Source organism: Vitis riparia, chromosome 12, assembly GCF_004353265.1.
Source record: "Vitis riparia cultivar Riparia Gloire de Montpellier isolate 1030 chromosome 12, EGFV_Vit.rip_1.0, whole genome shotgun sequence".
Lineage (NCBI taxonomy): Eukaryota > Viridiplantae > Streptophyta > Magnoliopsida > Vitales > Vitaceae > Vitis > Vitis riparia.
Genome location: NC_048442.1, coordinates 2,639,548 through 2,659,201, shown reverse-complemented (window position 1 = coordinate 2,659,201; position 19,654 = coordinate 2,639,548). Strand labels below are relative to the sequence as shown.

The 19,654-nt window shown below is 38.3% G+C and overlaps 1 protein-coding gene across 3 annotated transcripts in view; it reads right to left on the bottom strand.

Moving 5' to 3' along the window:
- Positions 1-18,663, bottom strand: part of LOC117926773 (regulator of nonsense transcripts UPF3) — a 43,167-nt gene extending 24,504 nt beyond the window's left edge. For 2 of the 3 annotated variants that reach the window (XM_034846063.1, XM_034846064.1), the window contains exons 1-6: positions 18,222-18,663; positions 15,345-15,451; positions 15,001-15,096; positions 14,796-14,894; positions 14,500-14,579; positions 10,882-10,995 (exon numbers count right to left, since the gene is read on the bottom strand). In XM_034846063.1, the coding sequence (XP_034701954.1) occupies positions 10,882-10,995; positions 14,500-14,579; positions 14,796-14,894; positions 15,001-15,096; positions 15,345-15,451; positions 18,222-18,361 (636 nt within the window). In that variant the 5' untranslated portion in view covers positions 18,362-18,663. The remainder of the gene's footprint in view (positions 1-10,881; positions 10,996-14,499; positions 14,580-14,795; positions 14,895-15,000; positions 15,097-15,344; positions 15,452-18,221) is intronic. The other variant, XM_034846062.1, reaches the window with a different exon arrangement.
- Between the last annotated feature and the right edge of the window lie 991 nt (positions 18,664-19,654).

Here is a 19,654-nt window from a genome sequence, read left to right as displayed (position 1 = left end):
ATGCCATGCTGTAAAGCATGGCCAACAAGTATAGCTACATTACAAAACCCCATTTGTAAATCCCAACCTTGATGCTTAGTAAACAATCAAGTAACTCTTCGGAATTTGTTCATCCTGAATTACTTATGCGGAAACATCCTTTTCAGTCTCACCCTCATCCCTCAACTCTGCTCCTAGTTTTGATAAACTTACTTCCATACATTAGGTCTTAATCTTGTTTATCCTAGAACTCCCAAATCATTCAGGAACTCTCCATTTCAAATTCATAGTTAACCGATGCTCCAGTTTCATCAACCAAAATCATATTCCATATAGACAACAGAATCCTTGGATTCCTCCATAATATACCACTAAATTCATCCATAACCATTCCAAAAAAGGATGTAGCCAAATGCCATGTCATTCACTATTTTTATTCTGTTTCTAGTACACAGTATACTTCCAGTGTACACAGAAGCACCCCACCCCCCTAACCTCTTTTTTTTATATGTAAATTTTTGTCCCCATTTGGACTTGAACCTAGAACCTCCTACAAACCCTCCCCATCCCTTTACCACTTGAGTTAAGTGTTGATTACCATATCTCTATTTGCCAATCAAAAAACAAAATTCACATTCACTAGATTAGCATACAATGATAGACCCCTCTTTCAAAAACTCACATCTTCTCAAGAGACCTACTTTTTTATTTTATTTTTTCAAAAAGATGCATATCATCTTGTCAGAGGCATAATTATGCCTTTACAAACTCAATGCATGAGTACCATAAGAAGGATTTTCTTTCTAAATGGTTATATCAATCTTATAAATTTGAAAATAATTTCCAAGGTCAATCTCCTAGACTAAGAAACTCAATTGAAATTCTTTATACCTCCATTTCATGTCTTGCACTTTGATTGACCACTCCCAAATTCCATTATGCTACTCATAATTTAGTAGCACTATAGTCTGCACACCTTTAATTAACACTTCTATTTCTATCCTTAGTACAATGTGTATTCATTTCTGTCATGTTGTTAGTTTCTATTCAAAAACCCAAAAAATAGGAAAAATCAACCTAAAAAACCATTATGTATAGGTTAATGAAGTCCAAAATACTGTAACATTCTTCTTATAGCAAGAATAATGACCAACGTGAACAGTAAGTCCTCTTAACTTAAGTCTCAAAGAGTTTTTACATTTTAGCTCTCTTTCTATCCCTTCCATGTCCGTTGCCGTAATGATCCCATGTGCACAGTTGCACCCATCTAATGTTTCATGAAGATCAATGATGGTTTCCCCATTGATTGAGTAATTTGAGTTTGTGGTTGTCAAGATGGGTTGGATTGTCAACATATCTGAAAACACATTACTATTGGAATTATGGTTTCAAATAAGCTGGAACAGAAAAAATGGTTCAAAATCGCCAACACCATAGTCAGGTAGTTACATTGTTGCTCATGGAAGGCTATTGTACAGGTTATCTAAAGAAGAATCTTTCAGAAGATGGCGAAGTTTTTTGAAGTGGAGAAAAAGGCTCTCTAGGTAAAGTTTGAAGGTTCCAATGGGGGAACTTGGATCTCAATAACAGAGAGGAGTCGAGGGTTTGTTGTCTCAGTAGGATTTGGAAAGGAGGAGTTGGAATGGTTGTCGAAGCATTTGAAGAAATCTGTGGAGTTAGAGGCTTCCAGGGGTTTTATTCGAAAGATTAGGGGCAAGACTAGGACTCACTTGATGGAGATTTGTCACAATAATAGAGGGCGATTCATGAAAATTACAGAAATTGTTACAAAAAGGAAACCATTAATCCTTGTTGTTCCCGAGGGTGTTAAAGGCAATGGGTGGGAAGCCCTTAGGAAGGCGATTTCTTCAGTGCAAGATTTTTTTGATCAAGCTAGAAGAGTTTCAAAGGAGACGTTTGAAGATTTTCAGGCGAGTAAGGGCATTTACAGAGGATGTCGGTCCTACGCAAACGTGGTTGCAAAGGGAGGACCTAGGAATGGAGCTCTGTTGCCAGTTGGAAAATGGGCCAGAGCTGTAATTTGTGAATGCATAGAAAAAGTTCAAGATTGGGTTCATGTAGGAAAAGATATTGCGAGGATGATGGATACGAAAGGAATGGTGTCTGTAACCCTTATTTCCGCTTACAAGGGGTGTTTCTTTGTGGATTCTATAAGGAGAGCTAAATGGTACCAAGAGCAAGGAAGTTTATTAGTGGGAGGAAGGTCTATTCTTTTGAGGAGATGGTCGCCAAGAGAAAATATGGTTGTATTTGGAAAATTCAGAAGGGGTTGGTTAGAACTAAACGGTCTTCCTTTTCATTTATGGGATGAAGTTCAATTGAAATACATTCTGAAGAAGTGGGAGAGGGTAACAAAGGTGGCACGGGACTCCTTGAAGCTTATAGACTTGTCGAAGGTGAAATTGTGGGTGGAGATGCTTCCAAATGTCGTGCTACCTACATTGCTAGAGGTGGAAGATGGGGCCTGGTCATTCACAATCACAGTTTCAGTCACCAGAGAAGATGAAGAAGACAACCTTTTCAAGTCTGAGTCAACCCGTAGCAGGGACGAGTTGATGCCAGCGGGAGGTTGCGTCTCTCAGAGGCCAAAAAATGCAGAGGGGCTATGCGGTAACACTAGGGATAATGAGTGTTGTAGTAGGAGGCTTCTCCCCCGATCATATTATCGTTATTCAAGTTCAAACTTGGCTTCCAAAAGGGAGAATGGCTGGGGAGGGAGTCTCCTGGGCCCAGCGGAAGGAAACAATAATGGGCCCACTATGCCTGAGACCTTGGTTAAAGCCCGACCTGTTAAGGCCCAGATTGGGACGAAAAACTGTGGGCTTCCTACTGGTCCAATTGGTATTCAAGCCCACGAGATTGTAGCGTTGTCATCCTCAACGTTCTAGCGCGCAAGATCTTCTGTTGTTTGCACACTCGCAAGATCCAGTTGAATTTAGGGCCAACGAGGACGAGGCTTTCTCTGATGAGGATGGTCAGGCCTTTGAGAGAAAGGCCCAGTCTCTTCCCAACCATAGCCCACCATCAGCCACAATAGTGGGTTGTAACTTAAAAGGCCCGTCGTGGTTGGGCCAAAGAATAGGAGGAATGAAGCCCTCTGTTAAGACAGGTTTGTTACGAAGGGAAGAAGATTCTGCAATGAGAAAGGGGAAAGCTTCTGAGGTTCAAACGAGAGGCTTTGTGCAGAAGGAAGAGAAGGTCGTTTCAAAGAAGTTGTGAACTACCCTTTTTCCTCCAAGTTTTGATCGTCGTCAAGGACTTCGAAGTCGCAGTGAGCCTCTTTTGCTCGGGAAGTCATCGTCAGTCAGCGAAGAGTGTCTAATGGAAGAGGATTTCGGGGCGGGATCTCAGATGGAACGAGGACTAAGAGCGAGTCCTCTCTTTCATTGTCAATCAACAAGGAATCGAAAGTGGTGTTCGGGGGAAGGGGCCTCGTCGTCAAGGGGCGAAGCGGTTTTGCGCAATCCCCATTTCGAAGAAGACAAAGAAGGTTTTTTGGGTCGAGTGGGGTCGTATCTCCATGGTTCATCAATCACGGATTTACCTTCTAATCCATAAATCAGAGGTAAAGGGCTCAGCTTTAAGGGGAATTGTGAAATGCCGATAGTTGAAAACTTGGAGGTATGCCTTTCTTCTCCTTCTCAATCACCCAAGTCTTCTTCTACCCCTTCTTGTGGTTTGGCACTTCCTTTGCCGAGTCTCTCTGGTCCAGATCTTCCTAGTTTAGTCTCTCATTCTCAGTCTCCTATGGAAAATCAAGTAATTTCTGAAATTTTTTCTACAAAAGACGTTGTTGGCACTTTTTATCAAAAATATGATGGCAATCCTGTCCGTGATGAGGTGGAGGCCCAGTTTGCTTCTTCAAACCAGATGTCCGAGAGCGTTAACCCCAATAAGTCTAAACCCATTTTGCCTAAGGAGGTCTCCAATCTGGTTACAGTTAGCCAGGGTGGCGAGTTCCAAATAGATGGTCTGTCCCCCATGAAAATGGATAAAGTGCGTGAGGTTTTAAGTTCTCTGGATATTAAGGTTTATTCCAGGAGGAAGAGCAAATGCTCCACAGGTATATGAGACCTATTGGAACTAGTTTGGTGGTTTAGGGTCTATAAGGTTTCTCCATGAAAATAATCAATTGGAATATCAAAGGTTTGGGATCAAGGAATAAGCGAAGGGTGGTTAAAGATTTTTTTAGGTCAAAGAATCCGAACGTTGTGATGATTCAAGAAATAAAAAGGGTGGAGTGTAACAGAAGGTTTGTGGGCGGGGCTTTAGGTGGGATTTTGATTATTTGGGACTCTAAAAAACTGCGCAATGAAGAGGTGGTAATAGGATCCTTCTCGGTCTCAGTCAAGTTTGTTTTGGATGGATACAGACCTTTTTGGCTATTCGCAGTTTATGGTCCAAACAGCCCCTTACTTAGGAAGGATTTGTGGGTGGAGCATTTAGACATTTTTAGCCTATCTTTCCCATTATGGTGTGTGGACGGTGATTTTAATGTCATAAGGAGAAGTTCAAAAAAATTGGGTGGTTCTAATTTAACTTCAAGCATGAAGGACTTTGATGGTTTTATAAGAAAATGTGAATTGCTTGATCCACCTTTACGGAACGCATCTTTCACTTGGTCAAACATGCAAGAGTCTCTCATGTGTAAGAGATTTGGATCGTTTTCTTTACTCAAATGAGTGGGGGCAATTCTTTCCCCAAAGCCTTCAAGAAGCCCTTCCTAGAAGGACCTTGGATCATTGGCCGATTGTTTTGGATACCAACCCATTCAAGTGGGGCCCAACACCTTTTAAGTTTGAGAATATGTGGTTGCAACATCCTAGTTTCAAGGAGAGCTTTAAAAGTTGGTGGAGAGGTTTTCAAGGAAATGGGTGGGAAGGTCACAAGTTCAGGAGGAGATTACAATTTGTTAAAGCTAATTTGAAAGAGTGGAATAAGGTTTCTTTTGGAGAGTTAAATGAAAGGAAAAAAAGCATGCTCAATGATTTAGCTAACTTTGATGCCATTGAGCAAGTAGGGGGTCTCACTTCTAAACTTTTAGTTCAAAGAGCCTAAAGAAAAGGGGAGCTAGAGGAATTAATTTTAAGGGAAGAAATTCATTGGAGACAAAAAGCTAGGGTGAAATGGGTTAAGGAAGGGGATTGTAACTCAAAGTTTTTTCATAAAGTGGCTGATAGCAAGCAAAATAGGAAATTTATCAAGGTGTTGGAGAATAAAAGTTGCTTAGTGTTGAATAATTCTGAGAGTATCACAGAGGACATTTTACTTTACTTTGAAAAGCTCTACGCGAGTCCTACTGGAGAGTCTTGGAGTGTTGAAGGTTTAGATTGGTCCCCTGTATCGAAAGAGATTGCGTCTAGGTTGGACTCCTCTTTCATTGAAGAAGAGATTTCTAAGGCCATTTTTCAATTGGATAAGGATAAGGCGCCGGGGCCTAATGGCTTTACCATTGCAGTATTTCAAGATTGTTGGGATGTGATCAAGGAGGATTTAGTGAGAGTGTTTGCAGAGTTTCACAGAAGCGGGATTATCAATCAAAGCACTAACGCCTCCTTCATAGTTCTATTACCCAAAAAAAGCTTGACAAAGAAAATTTCAGACTTTAGACCTATTAGCTTGATCACTAGTCTCTACAAGATAATAGCCAAAGTGCTTTTAGGGCGTCTAAGAGGGGTACTACATGAAACCATCCATTCTACTCAAGGCGCTTTTGTTCAAGGGAGACAAATATTGGATGTAGTTCTCATAGTCAATGAGATAGTGGATGAGAAAAGGCGATTGGGGGAGGAAGGAGTCGTATTCAAAATTGACTTTGAAAAGGCTTTCGACCATGTGAGTTGGGATTTTTTGGATCACGTGTTGGAGAAGAAGGGGTTTAGTCCTAGATGGAGGAAATGGATGAGTGGTTGTTTGTCCACGGTATCTTATGCAGTCTTGGTGAATGGAAACACTAAAGGGTGGGTCAAGGCTTCTAGAGGCTTAAGACAAGGCAACCCTTTATCCCCTTTTTTGTTTACTTTAGTCGCAAATGTACTGAGCAAGATGTTACTGAGAGCAGAGGAAAGAAATTTGTTGGAGGGCTTCAGGGTGGGTAGGAACAAAACTAGGGTGTCCCATTTGCAATTTGCAGATGATATCATTTTCTTTTCTAACACTAGGGAGGAAGAATTGCAGACTTTCAAGAGTCTTTTGTTAGTGTTTAGGCATATTTCTGGGCTCAAGGTCAACCTTGAAAAGAGTAATATTTATGGCATCAATCTTGCTCAGAATCATCTTTCTAGGTTGGCTGAATTGCTTGATTGCAAGGCTTCTGGTTGGCCTATACTCTATTTGGGTCTTCCTTTGGGAGGGAATCCCAAGGCTTGTGGTTTTTGGGATCTAGTGATTGAGAGAATATCGAGAAGATTAGATGGGTGGCAAAAGGCTTATTTATCTTTTGGAGGAAGGATAACTCTTATCCAATCTTGCCTCACCCATGTGCCCTGTTACTTCCTTTCCTTGTTTAAGATACCCGCTTCAATAGTTGCAAAAATTGAGAGGTTGCAAAGAGATTTTTTATGGTCAAGGATTGGGAAGGTAAAAGAGATTATCTAGTTAGTTGGGATGTAGTGTGTAATCCGAAGGTAAAAGGGGGATTAGGATTTGGGAAAATTTCTCTAAGGAATCTCGCTCTCTTAGGGAAATGGTTGTAGAGGTACCCTAGAGAGGGTTCAGCTCTATGGCATCAGGTCATCTTAAGCATTTATGGATCATACTCTAATGGTTGGGATGCTAACACTATAGTTAGATGGTCACATTGTTGTCCTTGGAAGGCTATTACACAAGTCTTTCAGAAGTTTTCCAAGTTTACTCAGTTTGTGGTAGGAGATGGGGAAAGAATTCGGTTTTGGGAAGATTTGTGGTTGGGGGACCAACCTTTGAGATCCCAATATCCAAGACTATTTAGAGTAGTCTCCAATAAAAATATTCATATTTCTTCAATTCTCGGTTCTACTCATCCTTTCTCTTGAAACTTTAATTTCCGTCGTAACCTTTCAAATTCTAAGATAGAAGATTTAGAAGGCCTCATACGATCACTTGATGGTTTGCATCTATCACCTTTGGTTTCAAATGCCAGATCCTAACCTTTATCTTCTTCAAGGCTTTTTTCCGTCAAATCTTTCTTTCTAGCCTTATCCCAATTTTCTGGTTCTCCTTCGATCTTTCCTACTAAGTTCATTTGGAATTCTCAAGTACCTTTCAAAGTCAAATCCTTTGTCTGGTTAGTGGCACACAAAAAGGTAAATACTAATGACTTGCTATAATTGAGAAGACCCTACAAAGCTCTTAGTCCTGATATTTGTATTCTGTGCATGAAGTATGGGGAATCAGCAGATCATCTTTTCTTACATTACTCTTTGACGATGGGGTTGTGGCACAAATTATTCCAATTAGCCAAGATGGATTGGGTCCCCGCGAGGAGCATCTTTGACATGTTGTCCATCAAGTATAATGGTTTTGGTTTATCTAAGAGAGGGATAGTGTTGTGGCAAGCTGCGAGCATCGCTTTAATTTGGATTGTGTGGCGGGAAAGAAACGCGATGATTTTATAGGATAAAACAAGAAATTCAGAGTATCTTTTTTTTTTTTTTTTTGGATAAGTAAATCAGGAATTCATTAAAGAAGAGGCAAAAAGCCACATAGTATACAAGTGGTATACAAGGCGGCTAAGGCCTCAAAACAAAAAAAACCAAGAGAGACTCACCACCCCCTAAGTGGATGTTAACCACTCCAAAAAACCTATAAGGGATAGAGACTCCTCACCTATATACAATCTAGCCCAGCTCCATAAATTACAAACAAAAAAATTCTTTAAATTCTGAATATTCAACACACACCCCTAAAGGTTAATCTATTTCTCTCCTTCCAAACCGTCCAAAAAATACACAACGGGATGGATTTCCAAACCTTTTTCCTTTTCTTCCCCACAAAAGGGCCCCTCCAGCTAATTAAAACCTTCTTTACAGTTTCTGGAAAGACCCACTTAACATCTACTAACCCAAGAACAATATCCCACAAAACTCTTACCACTATACAACGTATAAGAATATGATTTACATTTTCTTCTTCACAACCACACAAAAAACAGCAATTTGGGAGTTGTAACCCTCTTTTCTGGAGCCTATCAAGAGTAAGCACCTTCCCCCACGTCGTCTCCCAAGCGAAGAAAGCGACTTTGGTAGGAACTCTATCTACCTAGATACTCCTTGAAGGGAAAACGGTTTCATTAGGATTCTCCAGCAGGCTATACGCCTCCTTGATCTTGAACTGTCCATTTCTTCCTCCCTTACACAAACCTAAGTCTTCCTCCAAAGATGGCCTATGACCCCTCAAAACATGGATCAAATCTCCTACCATATCCAGCTCCCAATCATTGAAGTCCCTCAAAAAAATTGGATTTCAACCTCCTTGGCCAGAATTTTGGTCCCACATTTCCTCCACTGTTGCATTCCTATGAGCAACCATGACAAAGAGGTGGGGGAAGCAATGGGACAGTGTTGTATCAGTACACCAAATATCTGTCCAGAATCTTATTTTTGTGCCCTTCCCAGCTAAGAACACCATATTATCCCAGCACCAATCAAATTCTTTCAAGATCTCCTTCCAAACCCCTACTCCAACCGCCCCATTGACCTTCTTTGTCCTCCATCCAAGACGCTCTTGCCCATACTTCGTCATGATTACTTGTTTCCAAAGGTTGCCATTTTCACAAGCATACCTCCATATCCACTTACTTAGCAAGGCTTTGTTCAACAGGGCTAGCTTCCTTAGACCTAGCCCCCCCTTATTCTTATCCATACAAACCACCTCCCAATTAACTAGATGGGTTTTCCCCTCCAAGTTCCCCCCACCCACCCTAGGAAGTCCCTTTGAACTTTCTCTAACCTTCTAGCAACAATCTTGGGCATCCAGAAAAGAGACATTTGATAGATTGGCATGCTAGCTAGAGTGCTTTTTATGAGGGTAATTCTTCCCCCTTTGGAGATATACTGTTGTTTCTAAAGCGCAAGTCTCCTCCTCACTTTCTGTTCCACCCCATCCCACACAGAGATGGCCCTACTAGGAGCCCCTAAGGCTGACCCTAGAGCGTTCCAAAAACACATTTAAGCATTCAATAAATAAATAAATAAATCTAGAGTCACAAAAGGCATATGTGAATTCAGAGTATCTTTGGAATTCTATTTATTTCCTTTCATCTCTTTGGGCTTTCTATTCTAAGGTTTTTAAGGGGACTCTCCTTAATGTGTTACAACTTGACTGGTTAGCGGTATGTAATTCCAAAGGGTTGGTCTAATCTAGAGGGTTTGTTTGTTTTAACTATGTACTTTCTTTTTTTTTTGTGTTCTTGTAGTTTAGTTTTCTTTAGTGGGAGGATTTCTCATCCTTCTCTTGTACTTTTTTTTTTCTATCAATATATCCCTTTGCCGTTTCCTATCAAAAAAAAAAAAAAAATACAAGTCCTCTTAATTTTGTGGCAACTAGTTTTCTCATTGTTCGCAGAACAATGGGTGGTGTCAACTTCAGTCAAAGACGTATCAAAAAAATGAAAAGATTAAAAAAAAAAAAAAAAAAACTTCAGCAAAGGGGTCCTCTTAAGCTAGCAGGGATCCTTCATCAGGAAGAGAAGAAAGAAAGCATGGAGGACTGCCCCTTTGTGCATTTTTTGGACTGTTTCGAATGACATAAATAATAGGTCCTTCAAGGACCAGGAACAAAAGGATCAAGTGCTAAAATTTTCTCCTATATGTTTATTTTGAAGTAGGTGAGGGTGGGCCTAAATGAAGCAACAATGTCCATTGTAGACTTAGTCCATTGGTTGGGTGTTACGTAAGGGGAGGGAGGTTATTGTTTTTTGCTTTTTGTTTCGTCATTTTGATCTTGCTGTTGGTGCCCTTGTATACAACCCATGTACTCTGATGTGCAATTTTTAAAGGCGCTGTTAGTATATCCTTTTTAGCTTGCTTATCAAAAAACCAAAAAAAAGAGGAACTGATAGGTAAAATCAAAAGTGTATAGATAAAAAGAAAGGGGCGTCCCAAAGCATACAAGAAGTATACAATAGTCGCCTAAGGGTAGAACCAAAAGCAAAGAAGGCTACAGAAAACAACACCTGCCCCAACCTAGAGCCCAACCAATCAAAGAAATTGCAAGATAGAAGCCCATCATCTATAAACAGCTTAGTCCAAGACCACAAATTACAAACAAAAGAATTTTTCATCCTTTGGATCGAAAGCTCCTCATTTTCAAAAGGACTGTTTCTTTCCTTCAAAAAACAATAATCATCATGAATAATGCCAACACTGATGACAACAATGAAATAGTATGTTGGGTGGGTTCACCAAATTTAAGATGTTGCCTGTGTCTTAGGCTCCTTTCATGAACACAAGCCAATTGTAAGAATGATTTAATAGCAGAACAAGTATCAACCAATTTTTTTCTAATAGGCAACAAGTATCCACCGATTTTGCCTCCGTGTATGATTTCAAGGGTGAAAAATAGGTAGTCCAAGATTTGATTTTGGGTGGATAAAAATGTATGCTACTAAAACTTCAAACATGAAAACATAAAAGACAGATTGAAAGAGATTCATGAAACTGAAAAATAAAAGCGAAAGCAGCCAATAAATCTATACAAAAAGGCAAGCAAACCTAAGCAACAAATCACATAAAGGTCGCAACATATGTTATAAGTACTTCAAATAAGATCACAGAGAGGTTGATGCCACCCAAGCTACCAAACTACAACCTCTTTTAGGGAAATAACAATATCTAACACCATCATCAATATAACTACTTTTTCCTTCATGACTGAATTAAACTAATGGAGAAAAATACATACCATTGTGGTGGAGAGTCTTCTCTTTTCAGAACCCCGTTTTGATGAGCCCAGACTTGGATTTCCAGATGATGACCCACTGGCCCTTCTGCTTAGTTTTCCATTAGATAATGATCTCTGTCACCAATTATAGAATATACTTAGGCGATATCACACTAAAAACTAAATAAGCAAAAGATCTCTCCTCAATCATAGAATATACTCAGAATATATAAGATTAGAGAAGAAGAAGAAGAACTCATCAATCACAGAATACACTCAGGAGATATCACACTAGAGAAAGAGAAGATCTCTGTCAGAGATCATAGAATACTTGGGAGATATCACACTAGAAAAGTAGTCCGAAATCATAGACACACTGAGGAGATATTATCATAGAGGAAGAAGAAGAGTTGCTAGATATCACATTAGAAGAGGAGGACAAAGAAGAAGATGATAAAAGACACTAGGACTCCAAAAATATAAAGTTCAACTGTCAATATCATAAAACCTATAGACTCAAACTACCACAACAATCACTGATGAATACAAAATTCATTCCTTGCTTGTTACCATACAGAAGACATTTCAGAACAAAATATCATCTATAAGTAATGCAATTATTCCTTTCCCTGTCAATTAAAGCTCCAGCAGTGGAAATATCCTCTTCCAATATAAGCATTCCCATTTTTTTTAAGATCAGAAGCTAACATGGAACTGCTTCCAATCACAAAGGTAAATGGATACAAGGAAGAAGGCTAGTGCGTTTATGGCAAACTAGAAAAAAGAAAAAATAGAAACCAGGGAACCGAAAAAGGGATTTGAAAAACCCAACACACCCTACAAGCATTCAGGGAAAGGTAGTTCCCAACAAACTAATAATTGCACTTTGCAGAAATAGGCATCTAGTAGAATGAGAAACCCATCAACCAAAAGAAATCCCTGATTTTGAGATTCCATGCCCCTCTCTTCCTCTAAGATGCTTGCAAAAAAAAAAAAAAAATTAGTTAAATCCACCTCCAGTTTAAGACTATTAATCCCTAATGTCTTCACCTCAAACAAGTCTTCTAGAAAGGCAAGAATTTCTATCTCAATGGTCAACCCATAAGCAATAGGCTTTGCAAAAGCCCCAGTCATTTTTTGATAGATAAACACACAAGGATATATTAGATAAAGGGAGCTTGAAAGGCTACCCAGAGCATACAGGGAGTATACAATTGCCACCTAAAAACAGAAAAAACAAAAGGGAAAAAACCTCACCATCCCTTAACAAGAACCCAACCAATCCACAAAGTTAAACAAAGTTAAGGGGCCTACAGCTATAGAAGATATAGCCCAAGAAAAGAGATTACAAATAAAGGAATTTTTCAATCTTTGAACCACCAGGACCTCATTATCAAAAACTATCCTATTTCTTTCCTTCCAAACCGTCCAAAATAAGCAAAGAGGAGCTGCCCGCCAAACCTTTCTATGCTTCTTGTCCTTAAAAGTAATATGCCAACCTAAAAGCGTGTCTCTAGCCGTGAGAGGAAGGACCCAATTAACACCAAAAAGAGAAAACACGAGATCCCACAAAATCTTCGCCTTAGAGCAATGAATAAGAATGTGCAAAAGCCCCAATCATTTTGTAACTAACATTCTCCAAAAACACCTCCAATTACCATCTGAATGAAATTTCTTAACAGACACCCAACAAAGTTAAGCTCAAGAATCCCCGAAGGCTCCCCCATCTGCCAGAACCCTAACTCGAATCCTGTGGCCTTTGTACCCCCTCCCAAATATGGCAGAATTATGTCCACATGAAGCCCCTTAAGTTAATGAGAACAGAAAAGGTAAGAGAGATGCAAGATACCGTAAACTTCCCATGACTTGAGGGGCCTCCACTTATGCCTAAAAATCTTGATGTTTCTATTAAACCAAATCACCCAGAAAATAGCAAGCACAGCCCCTTTCAAAACCACAATACCTCTATCGCTCTAAATGCAATGAGCATCAAATCCGCAACAACTCTAGGAGGAACCCAGGTCAAGCCCTCTACCCAAAGTTATATGGCAATGAATGAGAGAAAAATGGTCACCCCTCATCACAGCACAAGCAAAAAATGTGAAACTGACGGCCCTGAAGGGCCTCCTATTCTGTAACAAATCATTTGTGTTAAACCCTTTCAAAAGCAACCAATGATGAGGGAGAACTTTAGACTTTCGAATAAAATTAACCTGAAGAAAGGCACCAAGAAAAATACTCTTAAAAGGGACATAAAGAAAAAGAGGCCTAAAGAGAACCAAATCCATACCTCTAATTAAAATAGAGGAAGGATATTAAATTCTCATTCAACTAACAATGTCACTGATTACCCCCCTTGAAGAGTGTAAAGTTGTTTTACCTTATACAAGTTCATGCGGTATTCTTGTGATGTATAGCTGTACTCCTAATTATATTGGAGAAATTTTTTGTATTTCTTCTTTTGATCAGATTTTGCATATTTTGGAGGGATATCACATCCTTCATTTGTACTTAAAAACTAATATCAATGAATTGATTTGCTTCTGATACAAAATTATGAGAGACAGAGAGAGAGAGGAGGAAGGGAGAGAAATGGAGGGAAATACACATGATGCAAATAAAGCAAGAAAGGGGGAAAAAACCAATTTCAGCATCTGCTAATTAATGCAGCAAATCAAAATTCCATGACTGAGAAGGCCAAGACTGGTCAAGGATATTAGGTATGAGAAAATACTGACAACTAGGTAGAGATAGAAAATACTGAGAGGTCACTGCTCCCAACAAAGGTCCTCTCATAGTAAAATTTTGAGCCATCAACCACTAATGCGATGTTTGGATCACCTTTAGAGGCCAAAGTAAGTTTTTAAGCTCAATAAGCGCTGAATAGAGCTTAATGTGGAAACAAGGAAAGGATTGCTTCTTTTAACAGTCCTGTTTCAGCTTATAAAAGTAGAAGTTCTGTGTTTAAGGAACTTCAACAATTCCAATGTTCCCCTATCAAACTAATGGCTTTAGCTTTTACTTTTGCCTCTAACTAAAAGCAGAAGGAAGAGATCATCCCCGATAATTCCTGAGAAACAAACAAACTTAGATAAGTCTACTAAGCTCCATATGATGATTTTCTAGAAAACTGGTGACCACCTAATCACAATGTCGGTATCTCACCTGTTTGAGCGCATGCCACAGATACTTGTAATTTGCCTATTCCATAACAAGCCACTCCACTAGGAAATATCCAAAGCCATTATCTAAATAAGCTCTCTTCCCAACACCATATCAAAGAAAAATTTTCTGGATTCTCCCAACTTTAGAAGCATTCCGAATGGGGATTTCACATGAAAATTTTAGAAATTGCTTTGTATCTTTAATCTTTTATTGCCTTATAATAAAATTTCATAAATCTTTCTGGATTCTTCCAAAACAAGTGTTTGACAGCAAAATAACAGCCAAATCATTGCCTTGGAAATCCACAACACCCATGTTAACAGGATGCTTTAAGTAAACTCCCAAAGAATATCTTAAAATATAATAGAACCACTTTTCTCTCCCAGGCTTGGGGTTGAGGTTCTCAAATTTGCTTGCTTCTCCAAATCTTATGATATAATAGTAATTCATGAGATAACTGAAATTTTGACGAACCCGGGATACACCCTTGGCAGCTCTTTTCTGACGGACAAAATCCATTAGAGGCGTAACTATAGGAGTGTCCTTCACAGCACCTAGAAAAGCAGAAGAACGAAAAAAATTAATAATAATTCAAAAAAAAAAAAAACCCTTATTCTTTCCTCATTCTATTTGCTCTCTTCTGTGTTTATCGAGTTGATACTTTTTCCTAACATAATTTCAGTTTGATACACGTGGATGCAATTTTCATTTTGATAAGAAACAAGAATATCACGCATGTGCATGACATCCCGGGAACATTTTCTACTGACCAGCTCGTTCTGCTTCTCTTCTCTCCAATTGTATTTCTGCACTGGGAAGATTCTCAACAGGCTTCGCAAGAAGTTCAACAAACTCCATGTACTCAGGATCTAGATATCAAGTGTTACTTTGTGAGCACAAAAAGAAAATTGATCACATCTGCGAGTCTGTGCAATGAATGTATGAGTTAGATTTTACAAGCAAGTGAATAATTACCTTTAAATATTGTCCCTTCACGGCCATCCTTTTTAGGCCAATGTTTTGGAATGCGTTGTGAAGGAGCATACTCAACAATAGTTTTAAACTGAGTACCTGAAAAGGACAAGTTTGTTTGAATTCAATATCAAAATCATCAGAAACCCCATTTTAGTTTTGTCCAAAATTACCCTACATCTCATAAATTTCTTCAGCTGTTAGTAGCAGAAGGAAGGAATACTCTTCATTAAACCATCCAAATACAAAAGCTTAACTTGAATAGAAAGATATTGTCACATTAATTCAGGAAACAAAAAATGAGAGGAATAATCAATCTCTCTTCAGAATATGTGCTCCAGTATTACCTTTCTCATTAACAAAAACATGCCCATCAAAGAACTCAGCAAACTCAATAACATCCTCTGGCCTCTTGAAGTCAAGGTAGGCTCTAGAATAGGACTGTCGCTTCTGGCTGCAAAATGATTTTAACACAAGTATAAATGCAAGAAAGCTTTCAGCTACATATGAAATCCATCCAGTGGATGATAATACCATTGAAAATTTCAATTAACTAAAAGGGAAAAAGAGTTTTGCCCCTGTAAAGATCAACATTTCCAACGATAGAAAACTTGAGAAGAGGATGAAAAAATTATCTACTGACAAGGTAAGTTGAGCTAAATATCTGTTAGAACAACCTTGAATTGTGGAAAGTGGTCAGCAAAAAACAACACCACAAACCCCTACAAGACTAGGATGCTAGCAATCTGCAATACGGTTCATACAACCCAAACATGTCTTATGCTTCTCTGGCAAAATGTTAAATGCAACCACAATATGTCCTTCCTTGTGGGAATGAGTGTCCCGCTAATTAGCACTTTTTTTTTTTTTTTTTGATAGGGAAAAAATATAAAGAGGGCACACCAAAATACATTGAGTATAGAGAATTTCTTTTTTCTGTAAGTAAATATAGCACCTAACAAAAGAGTGCACTGCAGTATACATGGTGCATACAAAGGCACCACAAGGCCATACCATGTGTATATAAAGGCGCCACGAGGCCATACCATGTTCGTACAAAGGCGCTACGAGGCCATACCATGTGTGTACAAAGGCACCATGAGGCCATACCAAGTAGAGGAGTACACCAAAAACAACCTCTCTACATTAGACAGAGAGATTGACAAAAGACAAGCCTTTTACATTAACAAGAATCCAACTAATCAACAAAATCTAAAATGGACATAGAGGCCCCCTCTAAAGACTTTCTTGCCCAAAGCTAAAGAAAGCATAAGAAAATAATTTTTTAGAGTTTGAACCAAATGTTCTTCATTGACAAAGAGACTACAATTTCTCTCCTTCTAGATGATCCAAATAAGCATAAAAGAGCTACCCTCTGCACCTTCATGCACTTCTTCGCCTAATCATCCATGGCCAACTTGATAACGTTTCTCTAACCGTAGCAGGCATCACCCACTCTACTTTAAACAATGAGAATAATAAATGTCATAATATTCTAATTTCGATTGGTTAATTCCTCATCCACTTTACAAAGATTACATTTATTCACCAAAGGTCATCACCTTCTTTTTAACTGATCTAGAGTCAAAATTCTCCCCCGGACTGCTTCTAAAGCAAAGAATCCTACTTTCACTGGCACCCACAGGTTCCATACTACTTTTACTGGAAAGACAGCTTCTCTTTTTGGCACCAAGCAAGGGTAGAAGGTTTTGACAGAGAAACATCCACCCTTTGAATCCCTAAACCTCACTTCACTGAATACTTTCGCAAAATTTGCTAGAAAGGCCTCAACACTTTCTAACTCCTTCATTAAACTATCTTGAGAAACATGGACTCCATTGTCCACACACCCCTGTCCACTCCAAATATGTACAACCCATGCATCCTTTGATTAGCACTTCTTTATGTTCTTCCAAACAGATGTTAAGTGGGAGTTTACGCCATAGAGGAAAGGCAGTTTGTGAACTACTAGAGAGTTGGAAAACGTAAAACCTTCAATGATCTGTCACACATGACTGAGTTGAAAAAATCTAGAACTTTATTTCCATCCTTCCTTGCATATTTCTAAGTTCTACAAGGAATAGCACCTCACAGAATAAAATCAAATAAAACCAAGCAAGAATGTTGCCGTTGAAACTAACTTATCAGGATCCAATTGGAGTAATGAAAACGGACTGATCCTGTTGCACCACATTGCAGCTAAAGTGAGATACAAAATAACAGTTCCCAATTCATGTGGCATATCAGTCCGTGTTTCAAGTAACATCGTTACCAAAAACAAAATGTTAATTGCCAAAACTAAATCACATAATTATTTGCAATACAAGTAAAAGGTATTTCCAGCGGTAAGAGCCAACAATTACCATGGTAATACATATATGCACTCACACATGTATCATAAATAAACTAGCATCAATTTCCTCCCATGTTCTCACTGTGCTCTTCATCATCCCCAAAAATTCATAAAATTGCCACATGCGTTCACTATATCCATAAAACTTCCACCATCTTCTCACCGTCCCCAAAAAGCTTCCCCTATCTTCTCACTGTTCCATGAAACTTCTACCATCCCAAAAAATTTCCACTGTCCTCTCACCTTTCCTGTAAAATTTCTACCATCCTCTCACCAGGCCCCTAATTCACCTCCTCCTCTCACTGGCGTAAGGTTGAACCATCCTCTCACCAGCCCATAAGCCCTGCCAATTTCCCCCAAACCGATTGAACATTTCCTACATCATAGCTATCAATAAAACTGATTATTTCAGGAATGTATTTTCCATACCATTTCTAACACTTGTCAAACCTTCTCCCAGTGACAATAGAAACATGCATGCAGAATTTAAGCTGTATAACATGTATATAAACCCTCAACCATGGATTACTTCAAACATTTTGAGTACCAACGGTTTAGAAGCCACAAGCCAGACATGCATTCAGATATCCAAAACCCTTGCTCACTCTAGGGTTTGCAGAAACAACAATGACCAAAATGTTACTTTTCCCCCTGAAACAACCCCAATAAACCCTAACTCTTACAGATTACAATAAACGTAAAGCAAAAAAAGGAATTCTACAGCCAATCAAACCAAACAATCTGAATTTCATAATGAGTCAAACCACGTAATCTAAACACTACACGGAAAATTAAAGCAAACCCATCATCAAAAACACCGTTCCGATTAAATGCCAAAATAAATAAATGAAACACAAAACCTAACCCTAACCTGTTTTTCCCGGGACGAAACTTGACCAAGGTGTAGCGCCCCTTGAAGACGGTATCGATTTGTTCTAAAAACGCGGCCTCCGAAATCGTCGGCGGCAAGTGCCGGACCACGACCTTGGTTCGATCCAACGGACCCTTCATGTGCGAAATTCCCAACCCAGAACCCCTATCAGAATTGACGAAAACAAGGCGACGCTTCGCAGATTCGATGCCCCAAATGGTAGAAAGATTCGAAAAACTCCTAGAAATCACATCTCTTTAGGCATCGATCAAGGTGGGTTCGGTGCCCCAGCTTCGAATTTGATCCACAATCGACATGCATGCGGAAGCTAGAGAGAGAAAATCAAACGAACGTATAAAGAGAACAAAAGGGCCTTTGCGTTTCACTTATACGGTGGTGTGGTGTTGAGACTTGGAGAGTTGAGAGAGCCTCTTTCTCTCTCTACTTTCTCTCTCCCCCTATTCAGCATCCATACATATTGTTTGATTTGTAGGCTTGCTTATTTGCCCTTTTTTTTTTAATTTATTTTATAAAAGTTAATACTTAAAAAAGTTAAAATTATAATTTTTTTTCTTAATTTTTGGTTTTGGTATTTATTTCTTATTTTACTTATTTTATTTGAATTTTTATTCCATAAAAAAGTTGAACTTTTAGGTTATCTTGTTAATAAGTTTGTATTGAAAAATAACATAAATTTAAAAAAATAATGATTTGATATTATCACAATCGTAACAGATCAATGAAAGTGATTACAAAATTATACTAGATATATTATTAATTGTATTAAATTACGAGTCTACATCATCAATGTATTCGAAGTAATTTTAAGACTATTCACGATATATTATTAATTATGTTAAATTACAAATCTACGTTTATTGATATTCAGTGTGACGATCCCTTGATTTGTACATTGTAGATGATTAATAGTGAGGGTGTCATAAAGCTAAACATGTTATGTAATTATTATGGTCAAATATTGTATCATTAATTAGCTAATGGTTTAATTGTGTATAAAACAAAAAAAAAAGGTGTAAGTTCATTGATTGTCATTTATCATGGATGGAAGTAGATGAGTTATTGTAATTTGAAAATTTTGTTAATTTCTTATTGGGTAATGAGAAAAACAATATAAGAAAGACGGAAAAAATAATCGATGTACCCAAAAATGTATGATAAGAATAAAACCACACAAATTTTGTGAAATTATAAAATACACTATTATGAATATAAATAATGGTCTTATTAAATTTTAGCTTTTACTTTAATTTATGAATAAAATGTATTGGACTAATGACTAATGTTTTCGTTTTATTGATTGCACCTTAATTTCAACCTTTTTTTTTTGTATAATTTGCGCATTTGATGTGTAAAAAGGAAGTAAAATGAACCGAATGGATCAATTTATTAAAAATTTATATTTTTAAGTTAGT